The 26,522-nt window shown below is 48.6% G+C and overlaps 1 protein-coding gene across 2 annotated transcripts in view; it reads right to left on the reverse strand.

The window, feature by feature from the left end:
• Positions 1 to 26,522, reverse strand: part of GFRA2 (GDNF family receptor alpha 2) — a 102,100-nt gene that overhangs the window by 11,706 nt on the left and 63,872 nt on the right. For both annotated transcript variants that reach the window (XM_045007799.1, XM_045007798.1), the window contains exons 5-6: positions 7,189 to 7,298; positions 5,598 to 5,738 (exon numbers count right to left, since the gene is read on the reverse strand). In XM_045007799.1, coding sequence (XP_044863734.1) covers positions 5,598 to 5,738; positions 7,189 to 7,298 — 251 coding nt within the window. The remainder of the gene's footprint in view (positions 1 to 5,597; positions 5,739 to 7,188; positions 7,299 to 26,522) is intronic.

Here is a 26,522-nt window from a genome sequence, read left to right on the forward strand (position 1 = left end):
GAACTAGGGATGAGCCACACCCCTTGGCTTGAAGTAGTAATAACAAACACCACATGCATGGTTTCCATCATCAGCACCCCCATCCCCTGATGGAGAGGACTCTGTGTCTCATGGATCCCCTGGGACGGTCCTGGAGTCCTCCCCGCTCCAGCCCATTGCTCTGCAGAGGTTGTCAGTGGCTTTCCCATGCACAAGATTGGGGCTGGCAGCAGTTCTGCTGCTCCAATAGTAACTCCTCCTTCCCCATCTCTCTGTCTCACACACACACATGCACACGAGGCCCTAGTCTGTTTCAAGGTGGCAGCCCGGGGCAATTCTACCCAACGGCACGAGAAAAGCTTCCAAAGAGGGTGGGGGGAAGGGGCAACTAGGCATCGTGCGCTGACCCGCTGCTCTGGCTGCATGGGCTCCGTGCCCAGTGCAGAGATAAATGCCCGGGTGCATTGTCTCCAGCCCCACTCCCCGCTGCGGCGCCGTCACAGAGAATATGGCAGTTGCTGATGGAAACAGCACAAATTACGCCGTCTCCACTGAGCCCCCGATTCCTCTCCAGCGCTGCGTGCAGGAGAGGCATCTCGGGGGTGTGGCAGCAGTGTTTAGGGAAGGCAGAGAAAAGAAGAGAGTGATGGGATGAGAGTTAATGGAAAGCAGAACTAAAAATACCGTCTGGTAGAGGATCTTCCACCTCCACCTCCACCTCCTCACCTCCATCCTCTCCCTATCTTCCTTCCCCATCACCTCCCATCCTCCTCTACCTCCTTCATCCCTCCCTTCCCCTTGCTACACCCACCCTCATCCCCCAAGTTCAGCATCCCTGATCCCTTCGCCAGGCATCTCTTCCGGCCCATAGGCATTCTCATCAGCCCTAGATGCACCATGGGCAAAGCACCCCAGAGGCAGAGCTTTCCAGCTCCCCCAGACAGGAACAATGCACAGGAGCCAGAAACTTGGAAGAGATCAGCTGCCAGCCACATGGTTCAAAGCCACTGAGTTCAAGGTGCTGCCCTTCCCTCCGACACACCTTAATCTTTCCTCTCATCACCTTCCCCGCCATGACACCCCTATTGCTCATTGCAAAGGAAAAAGAAATGACAAATGAGCAGGAGGGTAGAAGAGTTAGGTAGCACTGCCAGCATGTAGGGTTTGATTGTGAGTTTCATGATAGTTGGTGTTTTACTTAGAAGCCAGTATCTAATGTAAGTGACTGCATGAGAATCTCAGTTCTTTGGAAACAAAAGCCATGATTCCAGCCCTCCTGGTGTGACAATCACTAGTCAGCCAATCAGGATACATATAACATTTATAAAGTCAGTGTAGTAATCTTTGAATAGTCCATGTATCTATAGCATCTGTCACATCTGGTTACAGAGAAAAGCTTGAAAACGTGACCCAAGTGTTCCTTAAAGGCTTAGAAACTAGAAGGCAAAGAAAAAAAGCCCCTAAATTGTGTGAATCTGGGGGTTAATCTCATGAGTATTAAGCTTATTTCATGATTTTTGAAGCCCAGACTCGGGGGTTGGGGTTGGCACTACTGGTAATAGGAGAAACTGAGGAGAGCTGTGGAACTCGGAGTTCACAGACCTGGAAGGAATTATACTTGGAGTAGAGACAGGGGTTGTGGCTTAAGGACACAGGGTACAGGAAGGCTAGCAAGTTAAAGAAGTGTGCATTGGATGAATCGACAATAAGGTGGAAAGAAAGCTGACTAGATCATCAGGCTCAATGGGTAATGATCAATGGCTTGATGTCTAGCTGGCAACCGGTATCAAGTGGAGTGCCCTAGGGGTCAGTCTTGGGGCCCATTTTGTTCAACATCTTCATTAATGATCTGGATGATGGGATGAATTGCACCCTCAGCAAGTTCGTGGATGACACTAAGCTGCAGGAGAGGTAGAGAGCTGGACGGTATGGATAGGGTCCAGAATGACCTAGACAAATTGGAGGATTGGGCCAAAAGAAATCTGATGAGGTTCAACAAGGACAAGTGAAGAGTCCTGAACTTAGGATGGAAGAATCCCATGCACCGCTACAGGCTGGGGACTGACTAGCTAAGCAGCAGTTCTGCAGAAAAGGACCTGGGGATTACAGTGGATGGGAAGCTGGATATGAGTCAGCAATGTGCCCTTGTAGCCAAGAAGGCTAACGGCATATTGGACTGTATTAGTAGGAGCATTGCCAGCAGATCGAGGGAAGTGATTATTCTCCTCTATTCGACACTGGTGATGCCACATCTGGAGTATTGCGTCTAGCTTTGGGCCCACCACTGTAGAAAGGATGTGGAAAAATTGGAACGAGTCCAGTGGAGGACAACAAAAATGATCAGGGGGCTGGAGCACATGACTTATGAGGAGAGGCTGAGGGAAGTGGGCTTATTTAGTCTGCAGAAGAGAAGCATGAGGGAGGATTTGATAGCAACCTTCAACTACCTGAAGGGGAGTTCCAAAGAGGATGGAGCTCAGCTGTTCTCAGTAGTGGCAGATGACAGAACAAGGGTCAATCACAGAATCATAGATTTTAAGGTCAGAAGGGACCATTATGATCATCTAGTCTGACCTCCTGCACAATGCGGGCTGCAGAATCTCACTCACCCACTCCTGTATCAAACCTGTGTCTGAGCCATTGAAGTCCTCAAATCATGATTTAAAGACTTCAAGATGCAGAGAATCTTCCAGCAAACGACCCATGCCCCACACTGCAAAGAAAGGCCAAAAAAAAACCCAGGGCCTCTGCCAATCTGCCCTGGAGGAATATTCCTTCCTGACCCTAAATATGGCGATCAGCTAAACCCTGAGTATGTGGGCAAGACTCACCAGCCAGACACCCAGGAAAGAATTCTCTGTAATAACTCAGATCCCACCCCGTCTAACATCCCATCACCAGCAATTGGGCATATTTACCGCTAATAGTCAAAGACCAATTAATTGCCAAAATTAGTCTATCCCATTATATCATCCCCTCCATAAACGTTTCAAGCTTAGTCTTGAAGCCAGATATGTCTTTTGCCCCTACTACTCCCCTTGGAAGGCTGTTCCAGAACTTCACTACTCTGATGGTTAGAAACCTTCATCTAATTTCAAGTCTAAACTTCCTGATGGTCAGTTTATATCCATTTGTTCTTGTGTCCACATTGGTACTGAGTTTAAATAATTCCTCTCCCTCCCTGGTATGTATTCCTCTGATATATTTATAGAGGGCAATCATATCTCCCCTCAGCCTTCTTTTGGTTAGGCTAAACAAGCCAAGCTCTTTGAGTCTCCTTTCATAAGACAGGTTTTCCATTCCTCGGATCATCCTAGTAGCCCTTCTCTGGTCTCAAGTTGCAGTGGGGGAGGTTTAGGTTGGATATTAGGAAACAACGATTTCATTAGGAGGGTGGTGAAGCACTGGAATGGGTTCCGTAGGGAGATGGTGGAATCTCCATCCTTAGAGGTTTTCAAGGCCCGGCTTGACAAATCCCTGGCTGGGATGATTTAGTTGGGGTTGGTCCTGCTTTGAGCAGGGGGTTGGACTAGATGACCTTCTGAGGTCTCTTCCAAACCTAATCTTCTATGATTGTATGTAGGTGGAAATAGACCTGGGTCTGTCTAGCGTATCAATGGCATGTTGCAACTGCAGTGGCTTAACTGAGCTATATGATGAGGTGGGGAACAGGTGTTGGTGGGACAAGGCAATAACACATTTGTTACCTAACTCTGGACTCCAACATCTCTAGCACTCACAAGTGAAATGAGTTTGGGCAGATCTCAGTCTAAACCCTGGCAGCCATTGAGCCATATAACAAAACGGACACACGCTTTTGACGGGACTGGTAAGCTCTCTGGAGAACCTCAGTCTGGAACAGTGGAGGATGAAGCTGGTCCAAAAGTCCCATATCACGCATCTCACACAACACTCATGCATTTGGCAGCTCTGTTGTGCCTGCCTCTGTAGCTTGTAAAATGCCATGCCACTCTCAAACATGACATAGCAAGTGTCATCCACTTTGTGGGCTGAACTGTGCTTGGCTGTGCTGTCACCGACCACTAGGCCATACTCTCCTCCCAGAGCTAGGAATCCTGACACCCAGCATTCCAGTGCTGCCTCACAAAAAGTAGTATAACCCATTGGTGACGTGTCCCCCACTCTATGGACTAGTCCACATAGAGGATAACAGCCTGCTTAGAGCAACAGCTCTTCCTATACTATAGCTCAGATGGCTGAGGTGTATGCTGTGGCACAGAAGGCCTTAGGTTCAAATCCTGATAACTCATGTGGGGGAAAAGCAGCATGTAGTGGTATAATTAAACACTGTGTCCTAATGAACATGCATAAGGGGGCTGTATAGGTAACCTTAACTCTGCCCAATGCCTTTCACCAGCATGAAATCCTCATGATACTTTTAAGGGGAAGTTTAAGAGTAAATGCAAACTATCTGCAAATATGCAAAATAGCTTATTTGCATAGTATGTCCTACATGGTGCTGTACAGAATGTGGCAGCTGTGCAAGTCTGAACTGAGGTGCACTGGTACAGCTGCATAGGGTTAGCAGGCAGGAATAGTGGGGGGGGGGCACTGGAAACATTAGGGTGGGGTAGGGAATGGGGGCCATGACTGGAATAGCAGGCGGTGCTACAGGTCAGGAGTCAGGGGAATTGGCAGACCAGCATATGAGGAATCCAGAACTGGAAAAACAAGGGTGCTGCTGGTCAGGATTGAGGTGCATTATTAATAATAATAATTGTATTATTTCTTTATTTACTATTTACATAGTACCAAGGGAGCCAGGGCTCCTACTTCCTTCTCTACAATGCCTCCTGGTGTGAAATCGACAATGCCTTCTGTTTCATGAGTGCGCTAGGCTAATCCTGCAAGGCAGGACTAAATTGCAATGGCAGAATAATCCAGGCCTGCTTGCACTCAGTTGTTACCCCCAAAACAGATTAAATTAGCTTGACGATTAGGCAGGGATGGGGACATTGTTAGCACTAGGCGAGAGCTTGACGGTAACATTTTTGGATGATTAAATTGAATGACAACTAATTAAATGGATACAATTATAATAAGTAATGGAGAGAATGAAACTCCCAGAGCTCAGCACACCAGAGCCTCCTTCATCAAAGGGACCTTGTCAATAGCTATCTGCAAGGTTGTAAGGTTTCCCAAAACTCCACAGAAAGCAAGCCCAAGCCAGAAGGAATTTCCTACATCTCCTTCCTGTTCAGAGACATGGAGCAGGAGCTCTGACAGGGTCTTGTGGAGAGGCCAGAAAATCTAGGAGGTTACAGACACCTGCAGCACCACTGCTGAGAGAAGCTTGCAATACAGCAGTTGTGAGCTTCCACCGACACAAAGTGCTCCTGCAGCACAGCATATAGCACTCCATGGAGTCCCTTGCATCAGACTGCTTCCCACAGCTTCTGCTGGGAGAGGCTGGGACTGGAATATCTGGGAGCTCCCCCATAGCCAGCCCTCCTGCCTGGCTCCCTACAGCACTCCTTGGTGGGAGAGAATGCGTCTAGAATAGGAGGGAGCTCTCCCACAGCCAGAGCTCCTGCCCTGCTCCCTGGGACAGGCCAAAGCCCCTTCAGACAGACAACGAGTGAAGAGCGGTGCCTTACGGAGACATGGATTTTCCGTGAAGTCTCTCAGGAACTTCTCACACTCCTCCTCCATGTTGCCGCTTCCTCTGCAGGAGCACCAGGGCGACACCGTGATGCTGGCGATGCTCGAGTCAATGTAGTTGGGTGTCATATCGAACCCTGCTCAGGAGGAAGGAAAGGGAATCAAGGGCCAGAAGAGCAAAGTCTGACGGAGAGAAACAGCTCTGTGCTCCCTTCTGCCCCGACAGCCTCCCCTCACAGCAGGGTGGGCTGTGCACCAGCTTGGCTCTCGTCTTCCATGCCCAGTGGATTCCCCATGATCCAGGCAGAGCTAAAGGGAACTGCAGATGGCTCGTTCCAGCCCCCAGCTCTCCCCAACCCAAGTGGCTCTGAGAGACCCCCGCTACCAGGGACTCTCCCTCCAGCTGCTCACTCAGGAACCAGCTCAGGGTGGGATCCACAGCACAGAAGGGGAAGCAGGTAACTCAGTGGGAGATGGAGGGAGGATAACAATTTGGTGGTGGGCGAAAGGCTCCATGTCCCATAACTAGCCCCTGGTATTGTCCTGTCTAAGCAGACACATGGCTCTTGGTCCCTCTGAGCTGGCCTGGTCCCCTGCTCCTTCCTTCTCTCTGTGGGAATCTTGTCTGACTCAGACATGCTGCTCGCCTGCTCAACCTGCCCCTGCGTCTCTCTTCAGGTGCGATGAGCAGAGCTGCCCTGACAGCTTCACACGGGGCCCTGGCCCACCCATCATCCCCTCTGCGTTCCTGGTGTCAGGATGCCTTTGAGTCCTGGTGTCAGGATCATAACAACATTTCCCGGTTGCCCACTGTGGCCACTGCAATGCTGTGCAGTAATTGCGGGGGGCGGGGGAGAAGGAGCTCTGGGTCAGAGCAAAGCCGAGAGAAGCAAAACCCTGGACTGAAGAGTGAAACTGAGTCAGTGACAAAGCGGCTGGATTTTCTATCTCTGAAACTCACAGCTCTCTCCCCTGCAACCTGCACCCTAGGATTTAACCTACTGCCGAAGACCTCGGGAGCACCCCTCTGGGGAAAGGCCAATCGGCATCGGCTGAGCTTGCCAAACACCTCTGCCACCTTCACCTGTTTTCTCCCAGGTGCACCTCTAGAACCAGAGTTGTCTCCAGTAATAATACATCCTCCTTTAGCAACAGAGCTTGCTGTACATAGCAAGGCCAGCATCTCTATGCCCCTTTAACAGAGGGAAACCTGAGACTTATCCAAGGTTACACAGCAGGTAGAGGTAGGAATACAACCCAGCTCCCCCTGTCCACTGGGCCACAGCATCTCCCTATAACCCCACCCTGCAGCAGATGCACAAAGGGGTTGGTGCTTTTGCTCTTGCGAGCTAAGAGGAAGGTTCCTGCAGATACAAGTGGTTGTTCTTGCTGGCTGCAGCAGCTTTGCTAAACTTCCAACGTCTGCATCCACTACCACCCCTCCAATACGCCCCAGCACTAAGTTATTCTGTCTCTAAAGTGTCAAGTCCCCCAAGCCACAATCCATAAACCAGTCCCCCCAAACCCAGACACTGATTGAGAAAGGCAACCCTGCTGTGCTCTGCATGATGAACAAGACAGACTCACCTATTATCCCTGCGTAGGAGCCCAGACACGCCTGGTAATTATCCCCGGGGCAGCTGGTAAGTGACTGGAAAGAGACTTGACAATTTGTGTGAAAATCTGCCAATCTTGACCTGGTTACAAAACACAAGAGAGAGAACAGGGTTTGGTTGGTTTGTCTGCTTTTTCCTCCCTAAGAACTAGTAAATTCAGTGGTTTTAAAGCAGAGAGAAAAAGAAGAGAAGAGAACGTATTAGAGAGGAGAGCTAAAGGAGAATAATGGCTAGAATCTGCAGCAATATTTTAATGTATATGATCTCATTCTGTCATCGATCACACTCATGCAGCGTCTACCACTGTATGTCAACCATGGCTCGACACCGTTCAGGGAGATGGCGTTACTGCATCACCGTAACAGGGCATTTATGTTATTGGGAGACAGATTTGAGTGCAAACACACGCACAAATAAGTTGACAAATGGTGACTTACATCAACCTCTTTGTAGCGTAGATCCGGGTAGGTTTTGAACATAGCTCACACCCAGAACATGAGGATGCTCTGAAGATCAATTGCCCTCCCCCATTAGTCCAGCCAGCTTGAGTGAAAAGCACCAGCAGACTCAAGTGAGAGGTTTCTGTGCATGGATGGGACTCTGGTTAGGGGCAACACTTGAGTAGAATTCGAGTTAACTTTGCACTAAAAACACAAACCCTCAGAAGCAAGAATCAGAATGCAGAGAAAGCATGAAGGGGACAGGGTGGGCTGAGGTCTCAGGCCTGCCTCTCAAGAATAAGCAGGTTCCCGGATCTCTTTGCTGATTACGGCCATGCTGATCACCACAACCTTGCAAAATTCCACTCCTCACCGGGAGTAAGATTTCCTGATGGGCGAATGAGCTATTTATAGGGGTTGGGTTGTTTGGGGGATGGGGGAGGGGGTCTTGTTTTTCAGGAACATGCCAAAGGTTGGGTGAGTAGATTCAAAGCCTGGGCTAGTACATTTCCATGGGGCTTTTGTAAGGCTGGATTTACAGCGAAGAAATGATATGGCTATACACATATGGAGAGAATATCAGAGTGCCTAACCCAAGCAGACCCATGCAAATGTCATATGGCTTCTCATGGGAACATAACAATTGCCATAACAGATCAGACTTGGCTCTGACAGTGGCCAGCACCAGCTGTTTCAGAGGGAAGAGGCAAGAAACCCCAGTGGACAATTAAGGAATAACCTGCTCACAGGAGAAGATTCTTCCTGACCCTCATTAGTTAGTGGCTGGTTTGTGCCCTGAAGCAGGAGGATTTATATCCCTCAGCTATTCAGCAGCTCACCGGGGACAGAGTGAGACAAAGCCCTTCCTTTTATACATACACACATTGGGAAACAAAAGGGGAAATATTTCACCTCGTTGCTCCATCGTTGTTTTAAACAGGTTCTCACAAACACAGGGAGACCCAGACACGAAGGCCACCACTTCCCCTGGCAGTAAGAAATGCTGGTTTGGAGCAGGAAGGTCTGGATAAAAGATTCTATGAAGCATCAGTGACCCATTCTCTCCTGCCCGGCATCCAGCCACTGCACTATGCACTGCGCACACAGCAAAAACCAGGAGAATTCACATCAGGCCTCTTGCAACCGTGCTCACAAAGAGAGAGACAGATCAAAGCTCTCCTTCATGGCCTACTTTTTCTGCAGCCCACTTGGCAGCTGTCCTTGGGGTCTCCCTTCCCTGCTGTTGCTGGATGACACACCGCCCTAAGACCCACTGAAGTCAGCGAGAGCCTGGCACGCTTTTCCCGGCAGTTGACGGGGTAAGGATTTCTGAGCTGTTTACAGTTTGTTCCTAAGCCAGAATGGGAACAGACACTAAGGGCCTAATTTTGAGAGGTGCTGAGTTCAGTCAGCACACCCCAGCTCCAGTGGGAGCAGAGAGTGTCCAGCACTTTGCAGGATCAAGCCTTAATGCTTTCAAAGCCTGACGGGCTGGACAACCATTGAGGGGTTTGGGTGACAGGCACTTCAGAGCCCCCTCCCACTCCTCTCAGCACAAACGCTCCCCGCCTGAGTGACTCATACTTGCTTGACTTCAGAGAGATGTGGCTTCTGAGCACAGCCGAGGCTGATGTGCCTGTCCAGCTCGTTCCGAGTGGCTGGGTCCTGCCATCCCTGAGCCCTCAGGGTGACAGAAACAGAAGCCTTTAGAGCCTCGCCAGCCAAAACAGCAGGAAAAACTCCGTATCTTCGCTTCAAACCTCTCTCAACAACCTGACCTGCAAGCTCCTCTCTGACGCACTCAGGGGATGGTGAGCAGAGAGCCGGGGGGACGTGAGAGCGGCTCTGTTGCAGGGCATGGGGCCGACTCTCCCTGTTGCAAGAGCAATCACTGTGCTGTCACATTGCCACAAGTTTCATGTCATTAGTGTCTGGGTCCATGTACGGGTTGCGAGGTGTTAGCATTACAGATAGGCCGAAGCAATAGCTCCTTCTAGGAACCTAGTGGCTGCAGCCAAAACAGGGTGCCCATCGTGTCAGGTTCTGTGGCACCATAGAGCAGGGGTAGGCAACCTATGGCACGCGTGCCGAAGGCAGCACACAAGCTAATTTTCAGTGGCACTCACAGTGCCCGGGTCCTGGCCACCGGTCCGGGGGGCTCTGCATTTTAATTTAATTTTAAATGAAGCTTCTTAAATATTTTAAAAACCTTATTTACTTTACATACAACAATAGTTTAGTTATATATTATAGACATAGAAAGAGACCTTCTAAAAATGTTAAAATGTATTACTGGCATGCGAAACCTTAAATTAGAGTGAATAAATGAAGACTCGGCACACCACTGCTGAAAGGTTGCCAACCCCTGCCATAGAGCAAGAGAAAGTCTCTGCCCTGGAGAGCTTACAAACTGAAGCAGACTACACAAACGAGGGCAGTGCCGTCCCCCTGTTTCACAATGCTGCAGAGAGACTAAGGGTCACCCAAGGAAGTTTTCAGACGCTCCAAGCACTGAACTCATCTCTCCTGCATCCCAGGCCAATGCCCAAATCACAAGGCTACCCTTTCTTGTGTCTGATGCCTTGGATTAAAGGAAACCCTTTGCTGGTTTACACTGCACTGCTACAGTCAGCCAGTTACATGGCTAGCTGTGCATGTGACCCTGGGCCATAGTAACTACACTGGAAATACTAGGAGTAGCAAAGCTGTAGCTACACCATTATACAGTTCCAAGGGTATCCATGCATGTTGCACTATTATTTACCTTGCATGTACTGTGAGTAACCCTATATTCATTGGTGCTTGCTTACTCAGGGCCCTTCCACTGAGGAAGGAGCGGTGAGCTGGGGACATCACTTATGTTGGTGTCCAAGTACTGCACACAGATTCCTAGTTACCCTGTAAATACTATAAGGATGGCATACAAGACACTGCCCTAATATGCTTAGCTAGTTACCAGCAGTGGCTGGTATGCTGGGACATTGCTCGCTCTTTAAGTACTGCCTACATTCCGAGTGCTCTGTAAATTTCATATCCTTGTTTGGCCACGCTGCTGCCAGCATCATTCCAGGATTGTATAATTTCACTGCTGGATCTTATCGGCCCCCTGGAATGTTAGAGGCTGGCGTGCGGTTGAAGCGCCCGGGGTTGGGTTGTTTTTGTGATTTGCCGGTGACACTGAAATACAAAGTCGCAAGTTTACAAAGGGAATAAGAAACCAGAGGCTCTGCTTGCCCATACTAGCTCCCCTCTAGGCTCTCATGCTCACCCCAGTGCACCACTGGCGTAGCTCTAAGCTACAGGGTGGGCAGAATGAAGGTGACAAACAGGCCAGAAGAAAGGGAAAGGATGACAGTGGTGTCAGGGATTAGGGGCGGTGGGGGAACAGACCAGAACATCCTGCTTCTGAGCATCACATAAAGATGCAAATAAAGCCTCTTCCCTTTCTTCCAAGCCCATCTTTGTTTGGGCTAGTGGCTAAGTCAGCAGACTGAAAGCCAGGCAATTTCAGTTCTATTCCTGGCTCTGCCTCAGACTGCTGGATAAGCCACTTTGCCTCTGTTTTCCTTCATACCCCTTGTTGTCTTCTCTTGCTTCTCGGTGGCAGGGGAGAGAGAGACAACAACCATAATATTTGTTGCCTAATGGGAGGCTCTCAAATACCAAGGTGATGAGGGCCATATGGGAGCACGGCTATTATTATTATGTGTGTTATGGTAGCACCTAGGGACCCCAGCTGAGATCATTGCATGAGGTGCTGTAAAAACACAGAATGAGACAGTCCCTGCCCTGTAGAACTTACAAAGACAGAACCAAGGACTAGGGGGAAGGATGGCACATGCAAGCAGAGCGAACACAGTGATGGTCTGCAAACACCATGTTAGTGCCACCATTTTGATTGGTGTCTTCCTTCATGTGTTTTGTTTTAATTCCTTTGGAGGATGGGGTTTTCTTGGGGTTGGCTAAACAGGGAGAGAAAGAAAGGAAGAGGGGACTCTGAAGAGAGGGAGGTCAGAGAAAGATGGAGGATAGATAGATAGATAGATAGATAGATAGATACAGGGCCGGCTCCAGACCCCAGTGCGCCAAGCGCGTGCTTGGAGCGGCATGCCGCGGGGGGCGCTCTGCCGGTCGCCGGGAGGGCGGCAGGCGGCTCCGGTGGACCTCCCGCATACATGCCTGCGGAGGGTCCGCTGGTCCCGAGGCTCCAGTGGACCTCCTGCAGACGTGCCTGCGGAGGGTCCGCTGGTCCCGCGGCTCCGGTGGACCACCCGGAGGCATGCCTGCGGATGCTCCACCGGAGCCGCGGGACCAGCGGACCCTCCGCAGGCACGTCTGCAGGAGATCCACCGGAGCCGCGGGACCGGCGACTGGCAGAGCACCCCCCGCGGCGTGCCGCCGTGCTTGGGGCGGCGAAATTGCTAGAGCCGCCCCTGGATAGAGAGAGAGAGCGAGAGAGAGAGAGAGAGATTTCCAGAAAGGCCAATAACGAGGAGTTCCATATGGAGTTAAGGAGTTTGCTTACATTACAGCCTTACAGCTATATGGCTTACTGCTGCCAATAGGAATTTTCTTCTCAGTTACATCAAAGCTGCCTTGCAAATCGTATCATTTCAATCTAAAATGGAACTGGCAGCACTGGGTAGGGAACTTTCTACAGTTGGGAAAGCTGGCCAAGAAAAAAAATGGGGTTTCCTCCCAGGAACAAAAGTAATAATTGAACAAGAGATGAGTCAACAGAAAAAGAAAACCAGCTCCAAACCTAGAACAGCTTTGGCAAAGCCAGAGCTGAACTCTGTGGATCTCTAAATGAATACTCTTCTCGATTCAGTCTAATCAGTTCCAGTCATCTAACACGTGGTGCCTTATTATTATTAATGTTGCAGTAGACCTGCATACTCCACTGTGCATATACCTAGTGAGGGACAGCTTCTGCCCCAAAGAGCTTACAGTCTCAACAGACAAGACCAGCGAAGGAAATAGTCTACGTGACACACCCACAGTCACAACATGGAATAGAACCTAAGCCTCCTGACTCCCAGTCCAGTGCCCTAATACCTAGATTATACTGCCTCACCGTAATACCTGGAATAGGTGCCCCACATGCACTGTAAAAAACACCACATTGTGGAACTCAGTAACAATAACAGAATCTCCCTCATCAGGGTTTGCAACATATTGAGGACTGAATTGTGACTCAGCCAAACTGGGTCAATGTAGCCAGGTCCCCTGACATCATATTGCTCAGTGTAGAGAAGACCTTGGCTTTCACAGGGGAGTCTCCCCTGAGCAATTTTTTCTTGCCTTTTTCCAATTTTTTTCTTTTTGCTTCCTTGTTAATTAAATGTCAGCTCTCTACAACCAGTGATTGAATTATCCAATACTACCTGCCTAGAGCCATCCAAATTGATCAAAATAAAGGGCGGAAATTGTGTGGGGGGGTTTAAATATGAATTATTTGGATCCAGAAGTTTTTGATCACATTAAATGGAGGAACAAACGAAGCCGTGATTGAATGAAGTGGAAGGATCTGCAGTAATACCCTCCATTTATACATTGCTTTTTGTCACAACGGATATCAAAGCGCTCTACAGAATGAGTGACAGATCCTGCTGAAATGCAGCCACCCATGGGGTGGAACTCAGCAGTTGCTTACTAGCACTCAGCAATAACAATTGAGGACAGGATGCAAGTGGTTGGAAAACAAGGGTAAGAGGGAAAGTGGTGCAACTTGTGCCAGTCTGGCATTCTGTGTGTTCAAAACTGAGTGTGGTTGGCTCTGCTGTACATGCCAAAGGATTAGAAGTGAAACATGCAACAGCCGCCAGGAAACTGGAAGATAAACAGTCATCCCATGTGCTGTATCTTATACCTTCTCCTGCTGCTTGTTAAGCCCTTAGTGTGTAAGTTACACTCATTTTTGCTCTGAATTAGCACTTACACCAGTTTGCTGACCCACTTACTGCCTATCTACAGACTACATTTTCCAGGGCTATGTTAATGGGATGTGCCAATCTTAATGGGATTGGGGCCTTTAGACACTAGGGTAATATAAATAATTAACAGTAATAAATAATAAAACAATAACAATAGTAATAATAATAATAATAATGCAGATGACACCACCATTTAGTCCACTGATAAATCTGGTCCAGAGACCTCCAGTGGAGCTGCATCTACTTTAGACAGAGACGAAAGCTGGTCTTGTGGTTAAGACACTGGGACTTGAGAAAAGGGGGTTCAACTGCTGGCTCTGCCACAGACTCCCTGTGTGACCCTGGGTAAGTCACTTAGGGAATGTCTCCGCTGCAACTGGGAGTGTGCCACAGTTCTGGCTAGCTGGGCTGGGAGGCACGCTGCCAGCTGCAGGGCAGATGTACTCTTTATCTCTCTGTGCCTCTGTTCCCCACTGTTACCTGGGGATATTCATCTTCCTCCTTCCCACTGCTCATCTATTTAGACTGTCAGATCTCCAGGGCAGGGATTGTCTCTCACTGTATCTGTACAGTGCCTAACTCTGGGCTTGCTACTGTAATTACGGAATGTGGACCCAATTTGCCAGGTCTCCCATAAACACATGAACATCTCTACCTGAAGAACACATAAGACTACAAGACGGGGTATCCTGAACCCCTACTCTCTTGGCTTCCAATGTGCCTGGCACAGACATTCTGTACTGAGAGTAGAGAAGCCCTGACTTCAGCATTAGGGTTAATGATATGCACCGCTGTTCAGCTGGATCATGAATTATGGAGCTGCTAAAGCTAAAAGGTCCCAGGGGATTCCTGGATTTGCAGAGCAGCCCTGGTAAAGGACAATGAAGAGATCTTTCTCTTCCTCTGGATACAACATTCTCTCCCTGGAGTTAGGCAGTGTAAAAACAATAGTTTGCCTCGATCATTACCAGCCCAGAAACAAACAGCGAGGTATGATACAGCTCACCAGAATTAATGAGCTCAGATATCACCTCCTCCTGCATGTCTCACCCCTGGCGTTTTCAATTCTCCTAAGCTGGCGAGGTGATGCTAAAGGATACAAGTGCTCAGGCAGGAACTTAAAAATGCATCAGGCCTGATTCTCAGTGACGCTAAGGCCCGTTCTATGCTGCTCAGAAGCGGAAAGGGGACTTAGCATGGGAATAACTGGTCCCATGAGAATAACCTCTGTTCAGAGTGTCTTCCCCAGCTGGTGAATAGCTGGTATGAGGTCCATATGTGGAGCCTGCTTCCAGCCCACTTGGGTAGGGAGGTGTCCCCAAAGAGCAGTATATTACAGCTGTTCTCTGCTTCCCAGGGCCTAATGGGGGCCAGCAAGCATGGTAAAGAGTACAGGATGCAAATTTTCAGCCTTTGTCTTATTCTGAGACTCAATTGTCCTATGCTCTCTGTCTAGCTAGGTGTCTATATGGCCTTTGCCACCATAGGACCCGAGTGCCTCTCTCCAGTTTAAAAGGATTGCCCAAGAGAAGCATTCTGGCTAACCAGCAGCATAACAAACTTGTCTTTAATGACCAAGTGGGAAAGGGCAGGACAGAGGACAGCAGGGGAGAAAGAGAAACAGCTAAAGGAATAACAGGTTTCAGAGTAGCAGCCGTGTTAGTCTGTATCCGCAAAAAAACCAGGAGTACTTGTGGCACCTTAAAGACTAACAAATTTATTTAAGCATGAGCTTTCGTGAGCTACAGCTCACTTCTTCCGATGCATAGAATGGAACACACAGACAGGGAATTTAATCTATTTCCCCATCTTAAGTATCCTCACACCTCTTGTCTGCAATGGCCCATCTTGATTATCACTACAAAAGTTTTTTTTCCCTCCTGCTGATTATAGCTCATCTTAATTAATTAGCCTCTTACAGTTGGTATGGCAACTTCCACCTTTTCATGTTCTGTATGTATATATATCTCCTTACTATATGTTCCATTCTATGCATCTGAAGAAGTGGGCTGTAGCCCACGAAAGCTTATGCTCAAATAAATTTGTTAGGCTTTGGCTACACTTACACTTCAAAGCGCTGCCGCGGCAGCGCTTTGAAGCGCTAAGTGTAGTCAAAGCGCCAGCGCTGGGAGAGCTCTGTCCGTACTCCACCTCCCTGTGGGGAATAACGTACAGCGCTGGGAGCCGCGCTCCCAGCGCTGTGGCTTTGACCACACTGGCGCTTTGCAGCGCTGCAATTTGCAGCGCTGGAGAGGGTGTGTTTTCACACCCTGCTGCAGCGCTGCAAATTTGTAAGTGTAGCCAAGCCCTTAGTCTCTAAGGTGCCACAAGTACTCCTGTTCTTATTGCACCTTAGCCAACAATTCCCTGGCTTCCGTCTCCTGGCTAACACCTCCCGACGTGCTGTAAGCAGACACACCAACCGAGAGTACGTCTACACTGCAGCTGGAGGTGGGATTGCAGATGGGGTGGACTTACCCACAGTAGCATAACTAAAACTAGCAGTGGAGATGTGGCAGCATGGGCTTTCCAATGCGCATAAGTGCCCAGCATTCCAGGTGGGCTTGTGCAGCCCATGCTGCAGCCTGCACCGCTGCACCTACGTTGCTGTTTTAAGCCATGCTAGCGTGCGTAAAGCTAGCACAATCACACTTCAGATTGCAGTGTGGACGGACCCTGAGAGAGAGGAGTGTGTGCTGCTTGCGTGTCAGGAGTGTTCCATTCAGGAGCCACTGATGTGGGTTTTAATTCCCTCTTCTCTTGTGGAAAATGTGAGAACAAAAGCAAATCAGACTGGCCTGGCCCCTGATCCAACTCCCCCACCCTTCAGTGAGCGAACTGTACATGTTGTCAGCCCTCAGGAGGGAAGGACGTCAATGCATACATCAGCCCACCCTCTCCTCACCCCCAGTTCAGAGCCAGCTCCCGCTCCTTGCTGGAAACAAACCTCTCCTTTCTGTCATGCTCAGCTCTTTTGTTTTAGTGCCACTCGTAAATCCAACGCAAAGCTAACCTGATAGCACTCCACTCCTCCTCACAATGCAGCAGATTAGGCTTCAGTAAACCTGCTTGTTTATTTCCCTGGTCTGTGATATTATTCTCCCAAAGGGAAAGGCACTTTTCCACAGCCTGTGGCAGAATCAACGCAGTGACAGGTGCCCTGGGCTCCAGCCTACAAGGCTCTGAGCTTTCCATCCCATACTCAGGAAAGCACCTACGCACATGTAGAGTCTCAATGAAGTCAACTCCTGTGTTTAAAGTCAGGCATGTGTTTAAGTGCTTTACTGGATTGGCTTTGGAGCGCTCAGAACCTTGCAGGATTGAGTCCCCCCAGGGTGTGTCTTCACTGAGGAGTTAATCTGGGCTCTTACCAGTGTTTTACACTAACTCTCCCTACAGTCCACACCCAAAAACCATTTACTCAGGTCTGGAGGTGCTTCAAGCCTGGGCTACCTGGCCCAGCTGGGGGTGCAGGGTAGAACCCAGGCTACACTTTCACTTGGGCTAGAACCCGCCTGCTTTGCAATGAGGACACAGGCTAAATCACTCAAGTGCTGATAGTCCTGTAATGTCTTCCCATAATTCCCCCGATAGGACAGACAAGTTCTCCCATAATTGACAACTGGCTGGGAAAGAATCAGAATATCTCTGCTCAAAGAACCATTGGTGGGTGCAGAAACAGGGAGGTCACAGTAACTCAGATATGGCTTTGCAGCGTGGGTGCTCACACCCGAATGAGGCTAACACATGTGTTCAGATGGCCATGCAGATCAACTGGACTAACTCTGCAGTGAAGATACACCCTAAAAGGGGAAGGAAAGTTGTGCCACCCCTCTACAAAGATTTCACCCTTTCTGCAAATTTTCTAGCAGAAAGGTGCTTTCAAGGAAACAGCCAAATTTAGGAGAATATTCATAGGAAGCAAATTTGGAGGGCCAGATCCTCCCCTGATGTAAACCAGTGTAGCTTCATGGATTATGCCAGTTCACCCCAGATGAGGATAAAGCAAACTGAATTTGCAAACACAGCCATTCATGCTGGAAATCTGATTGTAAGAGTTACATTCTTCCCACCAGGGAATGGAGTCAACACCATGTGACCTAGGGGCGCACGACACTATCTCAGGCTATGTCTACACTGCAGCTGCAGGTGTAATTTCCAGGTTGGGTAGATACACGTCTACTAATGGTGTGGACAGAGGCATAGACTAACCACCCAAATACACACCTAGGGTCTTGGATAGGATTGTACTCAAGTGGCCAGCTGCTGATCCTGCTGCCTGCACCACTCCGGCCACACTGCTATTTTTAGCATGCGAGCTTGATCAAAGCTAGCCACCTATACATCTACCCAAGGTGGAAGTTACAGCTGCAGTGTGGACATACCCTCAGAACCCACAGACCAATAATTGTCCTGCAAATACATTTGAACGATGGTCTGTTCACAAACACACAAAGTAAGAGGGAAACTCACAAGAAAGAACACAGGGATTGCCAGACTGGATCGAAATTGGAGTCCATCTAGCCCAGTACCCCGTTTCTCTCAGTGGCCAAGACCAGCTGCTTCTGAGGCAAGGGCAAGAATCCCTGCAGTAGGCAATTATGGGATAATCTTCCCCAACAAGAAGTTTCTTCCTGACCCCCATTAATTAGAGGTTGGTGAATGCCATGAAGCATGGGGGTTTCTATCCCCAACTGAATACATATTTTGGTACAAATCAATCTCAAAAGGCAGCATCTGTGGAGAAAGGAGGAAAGGTTTGTTCTTGCTAGTGGTACAACTGGATATACAACAGCAGGCAGGTTGCAAACAGAAACAGGTCCTGCTGAGCAGTGGCAGCTGAAAGGAGAAGCGATGCCAGGATAGATGCAGAAGGGAAAGTTAAACAACAAAGCCCAGTACCAATGGAATGGAAAACTGTGGATACAGCACCCCAGGGGGAAATCAGAACACCAGGGCTGAGCCACCTTACTGAGCATCTGGTCAACACGCCCCTCCTTCCCCCCCCCCCCAAGTTGAAGACATTGAATGCAACCAGCTGTGAGCTATGTCAGCTCAGAGTGTGAAAAGCCTTGCCTGCCTTCCCGGGAGCATCAGCAAGGGTGAGAAAAGAATACATTGCTGCTCGGGAAGCCACTGCTGCTGGCACCTGAGAAGGCTGGGTGCCACTCACCACTTACATCTGGGACTTACATTTCACAGCTGGAGTGTGTGCTCTGCTCAAGGGGGTGCTAATAGGGGGGACTGTGACTCAGAGGACTTGTGCTCTATTCCCTGCCCTATGCCACTGTTCTGCTGGGTGACCTTGGGTGAGTCATTTCACCTCTCTGCACCCCAATCTGCCCATTTGCAAAATGGGGATACTACTACCTCCTGGGGTGGGATGGGAGGCATTTGTGAGGGTTAATTCATTAATGTGGAGCTTGGGTACTAGGGTGATGGGCACCAATGCAAAAGCACAGATAGCAGGCTTGCAAGGTGCCTGGAGATCCAGGGAAGACAGGGACTAGAGAAGGGCAAAGAATTATTCTTAGAGATGGGGTTGTGCAAAATCTGCACCCAGATCTGGATTTCCCAAATGGCCCCTATCTTCATAATGGGCTAGACCAAATCCCTGAATCCCAATTCCCACCCCGCTCTGGGCCATTCAGCATCCAGGCAACTTGAGCCTATCTTTGATGCAACATGAGACGCAGACCACATGAATCCAGAGCAGGGGAGACCCGACTCCCACATTTGCCACCTCTCTTCCAGCATCCATTGCCCTTGGTGTTGCTATTACCACCTCCAGACTGACCTCCATGGATGTCCAGCCTGTGCCTCTTCTACCTGTGCCTGACTCCTGTCCTCAGTGCCCATCCTAAACACTCCTGCCCTACTGCAAAGGAATAAACCACCCTGCAGGAGATAACCAAAGCTGCAGCTAGAATGCAGGGGACAGAGGGCTGCGGAGTGCTGACTCTGGTGGATGGGCAAAGGGGTAGTATACGAAGCTCTAACCCCATTGTCCACCTCTGCAGGGAATAGTCCCTGTACCTGAGCTCCCTGGAGGCCTGATCCTCCTTGCAGATGTTTCTGGTGTAAATCAGGAGTGACTCTGCTGAAGTGGTGCTGCATTGGTGTGGACCCAGTGCAAGCAAGCTTAGAATCAGGCTACATGAGTGCAAGCAGCAGGGAGAGTGTTAGTGCTGCCAGGGATGTGAGACGCTCCAAAGTGGGTCCCCCCCACTACTTTTTCATACCAGCTAGCACAGCTGAGCTATGCCTTGGAAAGCATGCGGTTCCCATGGACAGGAGGCCACTTCTGAGCATGCTCCCGCTAGGGCATTCATACCCCCTGCAGGTTGTATGTCTCTAGGGGCTGCAGCAATGCCTCCCCATGCACAAGGCAGAGAGAAGGGAGGGAGGCTAAGAATGTAGAGTCTAGTCTACCCTAGGAGTCTGGAGTCCTGGGCCAAGGACTTGATCCAGCTCTCACTGAAGTTAATGGGACCCTTTCCACTGACACCAGTGAGGTTAGATCTGGCCTTAAAAGCCCCCATAACCTCTTGCCAATCTGCAGGCAAGGGGGGACCTGCCCCACTGCAGAAAAACTCTGATGCTTTCTAAACATACTTGTGCTAAGAAGGTACTTGAGCTCCTTCCTTCTTTCCTTCCCCCACCCCTCCTCAGGAGATAAATAAAGTTCATGACAGCATCTCCCTCTCCCAGAATTAGAGACAAAGTTATGTCAATTCCCTTAAAGAACTGTGGCAAGTTCATCACCCAGCGTGATGGAAATTTGTCAGCCCACTCCCCGGGGCCCTGCTCCTGGCTTGTAGCATCCTCTAAGGCAAATGTTATTCTTTTCATAATACATGACAAGCCAGCTGGTAATCTTTCCATAATATCCAAGCCAGATGTCACTCTTTCCGTTATATACAATGAGTTCACAGTCGTTGGATGAGATTCTAACTGCCAGGAATAAACCTTATTGGAACAGTCCCATGGCTTCTCAGATTTCTGCCTTTAAGTGCCTCGGTGAAGAGAGACAGAGCCAAGTCCGTTTTAGCAGCAATGCGGGGAACTCATGCCAAATTGCTGCTCACAACTCCAGGCAGCAGGTGGGCCCAGCCAGTCTTTGCCTAGAAATCTGAGACCTGCTTTGGAGTCAGCTTCCCTGGCAGCTGAGGTCAAATCCCATGAAAGAGGGAGGAGGAGAAGAGAGAGAGAGCGCGCATGCACCAAAAATCTTGGCTGTCAAGTTATTTTCCTGAAATCCATCCAAGAAAAAAGGAACAAAAAAAGGATTAAAAGAAAAGAACAAATGAGACCAACCCGAATGCTGAATTTCAAAGTTAAAATTCTCCGGCTTGTTTCCCCTTTGATGAATTCATCTCGGAAATGTGTTTTCCTTCTGGACAAAAAGGCCAGGACAATTCAATTTGGCTGGGATTCCCTGGCTAAGGTTTCCTTGTACCCTTTAAAGGAAAACAGGCAGAGTGCAGTTTAATTTGACCACATTAAGTTAGCTCAAGTCACCTGCAGCTGTTCCAGTCATGAGAGGTGGGAAGGGTGCAGTGCCAAGATTTTCTAAGTAACTAGTCATTTGGAGTGCCTCCATTTTTCTATGCCCAACGTGGGACAGCTTGAAGGGGCTTGACTGTCAGAAAGTATGGAGCACTCAGGCCCCTTTAAGACGTCTGAACCTGGGCACCCAAAATCATTGGTAACTTTGGAAAACTTGGCCTGCAGTCACTGATATCAGAGACAAGGTGGTAACAGCAAACCACTGCCAATCTGACCTGGGGAAAAATTCCCTCCCAACCCCAAATATGGTGATCAATTAGAACCTGAGCATGTGAGCAAGACCCATCAGCCAGACACCTCGAGTCATCTACCAGCACGATCAAAGGAATGGGGAACCTACCGTAGGAGAGGAGACTTAAGGAGCTTGGTTTGTTCAACCTAATGAAACAAAGGCTTCGGGGAGATATGATTATCCCTCTGATGTATTTATAGAGAACAAACACCAGAGAGGAGGCAGAGTTATTTAAGTTAAGGGCAAATTCTGGCACAAGAGCAATGGATATAAACTGGCCATCAACAAGTTTAGGCTTGAAATTAGGGGAAGGTTTCTAACCATCATGTGTTGGTAATTCATCGCTGACCATAATGTGGAACTGTATCAAATACTTGACTGAAATCCAGGTAGATTCTATCTACTGCATTTCCTTTGTCTAGAAAATCAATTACCTTCTCAAAGAAAGAGATCAGGTTGGTCTGGCATGACTACCTTTAGCAAAACCATGTTGTACTTTATCCCAATTACCATTTACCTCTAGGTCTATAATTACTCTCTTTCAAATTTGTTCTAAGACCTTGCATACAGTTGAGGTCAAATTAACAGGTCTGTAGTTTTCACTCTTTTTCCCCTTTCTTAAATATAGGTACTTTGTTTGCAATTCTCCAGTCGTAGAGTATGACCCCTGAGTTTACAGATTCATTAAAAATCCTTGCTCTTGGGCTTGTAATTTCATGAGACAGTTCCTTTAACATTCTTGGATGAAGATTATCTCCCTGCCCCGTTTGGTCCCATTAAATTGTTTGAATTTGGCTTCCACCTTGGATATGTAATTTCTACTTCATATCCTTGTTCCCATTGGCCACCCTGCCACACCTCCAAGCTCCTAATTACCCCTATTAAAAACTAAGTCCCTTCACAATCTTGTAACATATTTATCCTAACAGCACCCCATGAGACAGGGCAGTGCTATTATCCCCATTGTACAGAGGGGGAACTGAGACCCGAGGGACGAATCCCAGAGCTTCAACAGTATTTAGGCACCTAAATCCCATTGATTCTGCTTACATACTTATGAGAATCTGGGCCTCAGAGACTTGCCCTAAGTCACACAATGCCCCCATCCCCCACCAGGTCACGTTTGGAGGCAATTCTGGTTTTTATATGAATCAACGTTCTTCGCCACAACTGAGATCACAGCCCCATTGTGCGCATTGCTGTACAGACCCAGAGTGAGAGACAGTCCTTGCTCTAAAGAGCTAAACAGACAAGACAGACAAATGGTAGGAGGGGAAACAGAGGCACAGGGAAGGGAATCAGCTTGCCAAAAGTCACACAGCCAGTCAATGGTATAGCCAGAAATAGAACCCACCTCTCTTGAACACTAGGCAAGGACCCCAACCATTGGGCCACACTGCTAATGCATATGATTGCCTAGTTACTGTTGTACAATGCTCCCTAATCTCATGGAAGCATTTCGTATGCCATTTGTCAGTGCCACCAAGACACCCACATTCCAGCATTAAAAGTCTCTTCCAGAGTATTTTTTAGCCAGCAAGGACTCCCGAGGGCTGTAATACTTGGGTCTCATTTCTGTGGTTGGGTTTAGCGTGGGGGTGCGGTGGGTGGCCTATGATAGACAGGAGGTCAGACCGGATAAGCTGGTTGTCCCTTCGGGCCTTAAACACCATGAGCACTGACGCCAAGGTGCCTAAGTGGCCCTAACTGTGCTCCTTCCTGAGCACCTGGCAGGGTCTCGGCACAGCACCAGGAACAGTTTGAGGAATTCGCTGCCCCATGAACCGTATCGTGCATTTGAGTATTTCATGCAGAAAACATCCACAATGTGGAAATTACTCAAGATGTGTTTTCAAGGGCCCTTTACAAGGACCGAGGCAAAATGGCTTTAATGGACATAGGCGTCCGCACACCCGCTCTGACGTGCCCCTCCCTCAGCAGTTCAGTGCCTGTCTGAGTCACTGCGATGCGCCATGGAACTCTCATGAGCGCAACCAGAGGCAGAAGATTTTCAGCCACCCACCGGGCAGGCAGGACGAAAGCGCTAGAAAGAGCAATACCCTCATTGCTGCCTGAGAGCTTCCATGCTTGGCTCGGCCTCCGGCACCGCATCCCCCTGCCTTTGTTTGGTTAGGGGGAGGGTTGGCTGTGTCAGAGCATCCCGGGAGTGTGCACCTCACACAGACAAGCCCCTGCTCACCAAGAGCTCTACAACCCCAACAGGGCACACACTAAACTCGCAGCTGGTAGGCCGGGCTGAGATTTCAGGAGGGATCTGTAGAGGGAAGAGCAGGACTGCATGGGAGGCCAAGAGTGTAGGGAGCCCTGTGCTTCTGCAGCAGCACTTAGTGGGCTCCTCAGACTCTGCCCTCTCTGAGCTCTGGGGCCCAATAAGCTATGCCAGGGGAAACCTTCACATGCAGTATCTATGCAGACACTTGCCTTCCCCCGCTCAGCAGTGGCCCCTTTCATTCACTAACCTATTCCTTCAGCATAGCCTGCCCAAATCAGCACTCAACCCCTGTTCCCTTATGTTCACTCTGCCTGCTCCTCGATCAACCCTGCTCATCCCTCTCCAAGGTCCTCCAGGACACGTGCCTATGATGCTCATTTTGCACCCTGGGTTCACCCGGGTGTGTGCGCAGAGCACAAGTGGGGAGTCAAAGGAAGGATGACAGATTGGCTGGGCACAAGCCTGGCTTCAGTTCCCTGCTCTGCCACAGCCTGCCAGTGTAACCATGGATGAGTCACCTAGCCCCTCTATGCCTCAGTTCCCCCTCTGTAAAACAGGGAGAACAGCTCTGCCCTGCCTCACAGAGGTGTGTTGAGGATAAAGAGTGTGAGTTCCTCAGATACCACTGTAACAGGGTGAGTATAAGTCCCTAGATAGATAGGAACAGAGCTGGGTAGATAACTTACACAAAAATGGAATTTGTAGGACAAAAAATGTGTTTTCCATTGAAAATAGAAGCCACTAGATGGATGATGTAGTTCCATCAGATAACCCTGGCAAAACGTATGACCTATAAGGAGAATGACTCTTTATGCATTTAATTGTTCAAGTTCAGACGTGGTTTATGTCTGAGATGTTGTTAAGAATGCATGCTCATGAAAACATGTGTGCGACACAGAGTTTGGCATTTGTGAGGACTGTGGTTGGTTAGCTAAAGGAGTCCAAAGGAAAAAAGAGGGAAGCAGGGGAAAAATCCACAAGAGGAGCATTTATACGTTTCCTCATCAATATGTCACTGAAAAAAGTAAAATATGGACATTTCACTTGGCCCATGAAGAGCTATTGGCCCAGATTTGGAGACTAAAGTCAATCATTACAGTGTGACACAGAGGAATCTTAGTCATGCTTTGAGTGCAAATCTCAACTGAACCTTAGCTCTGGAATCTGTGCCAGGGAATATCTTGTTACAAATGTACACACACCTGCTACTTCATAAAAACCTTCCTGTCATAATGGAAGCTGATGATGAATAAAAGGAAACGGGGGGAGGGGAAAGAAAAGGAGACCAAAAAAACTAAACCCAGTAAAAACCTAGAGGCAGTGAATAGCTGTGTCTTTTATGATAAACTTAAGGTAAGTTATTATTTAGATGAGAGAGAGAGCGGGGGGGTGGGGAATAAATTAGGTCAGATAGACAATAGGTCGGCTGCAAAGATAAGTCCACTTTGTCTTTGAATTAGGAAATAAAGTCACCCATATTTTTTAGGACACTACATTTTGATTCATCACGGATAAGTGCACTTGAAAGATTTTTTTATCCACTCGCCTATGTTCAAAACCTATTATTACCCAGTAAGAGAAGGAAAGAATTAAATGCACACATCATTTGATTTTAATTGAAGGAATGTTCTATTTCATTGAACTGCTAACTAAGCTGAACAAGAGATTGTGTTTACATAAGCAAACCCTGAGTCAGTATAGACTGGCTGTCACATTAAGTCAATACTTATGAAGGTTCTCTATTTAATTATTCAGTGAGAATTGACTTATTATTGTGTTAAGAGTGTGGTTAGCCTTGAGCAAGGTAGCCACTGAGCTGAAAGATTTCTTTAAACTTTCTTTGAATGCTGATCTGGTTTCTGCTGAAGATTTGAGGTCTTTTATCATTATCTTTCTGAGTAGTGCAGCCACCTCTCTTGTGCAAAGAAATGAATTAGGAGGGAGGGGAATACAGAGGTTTCTGTTATTCCTCTCTTTCACCTCTTCCTTTGGTTCTCTTTATTCCCCTTCAGCATTGCACAGGAGGATAGATCCAACAACCTCTATGCAGAAGTCAGGTGAAGAAGGGACTTTGCATTTTTCTAAAGCATATTTAGGTAAATCATCAGTTATTGGGAGTTTGGAGGAGAATTTTCCACGGGGGCAGGTCATTCCATCACGGCAGGGTTCCTTGCACCTTCCTCTGAAGCGGCTGGAGCTGACCACCACCAGAGACAGGATATTGGGCTAGATGGAGCCCTGCTCTGCTCAGCTCTGGAGGTTCCTAGGTTCCTATCAGAGATTTGCATTTAGGCGTGACTGGCTGGCTATGTGGAGCGTGAGGGGCTGTAGAACCATTCACCCTGCAACACTGCTGCCATCTGACAGTTGTACAGAAGTGTTCATGTGGCGGGATGCTGCCCTGCTCCCAACAGACAAGCATTTGCATTGCAAAAATCTCTGCAATCATTAGAAGTCTCTGCCGACACACCAAGGACTCAGTGCACCTTGGCAGGCAAACCCTCTGTGCCCCCATGGAAGAGACCCCTCCAGTGAGATTGAAGTCATTTGTAGGGGCATAGCCTGGAGGAAGCGTATCACACTGCATCTGTTGTGTGGATGAGCAATGGTTTTTTTCCCCCCTCTCAAGAGCGGTCAAACCAGTGCCAGATTCACCCTACAAGACTGTAAACTGAAAATATAAATTGAGCATAATTTTAACTGGTGACTGGATAAATAACCCCCGGCCTCTCTGTAACGATGTGGTTCTGACGGGACCCAACTGAGAGTACCAATTCAGGACAAATTGCTTAAAACAGGGCAGTTACAGCCCAAGGCTGAGGGTTTTCCACCTCTAAGGCAAACCAGCCAGCCAAAGAGGACTTTGGTCTCACCCCACTGGCTAAGCACAAGTCA

This window comes from Mauremys mutica, chromosome 2 (assembly GCF_020497125.1).
Source record: "Mauremys mutica isolate MM-2020 ecotype Southern chromosome 2, ASM2049712v1, whole genome shotgun sequence".
Classification (NCBI taxonomy): Eukaryota; Metazoa; Chordata; order Testudines; family Geoemydidae; genus Mauremys; species Mauremys mutica.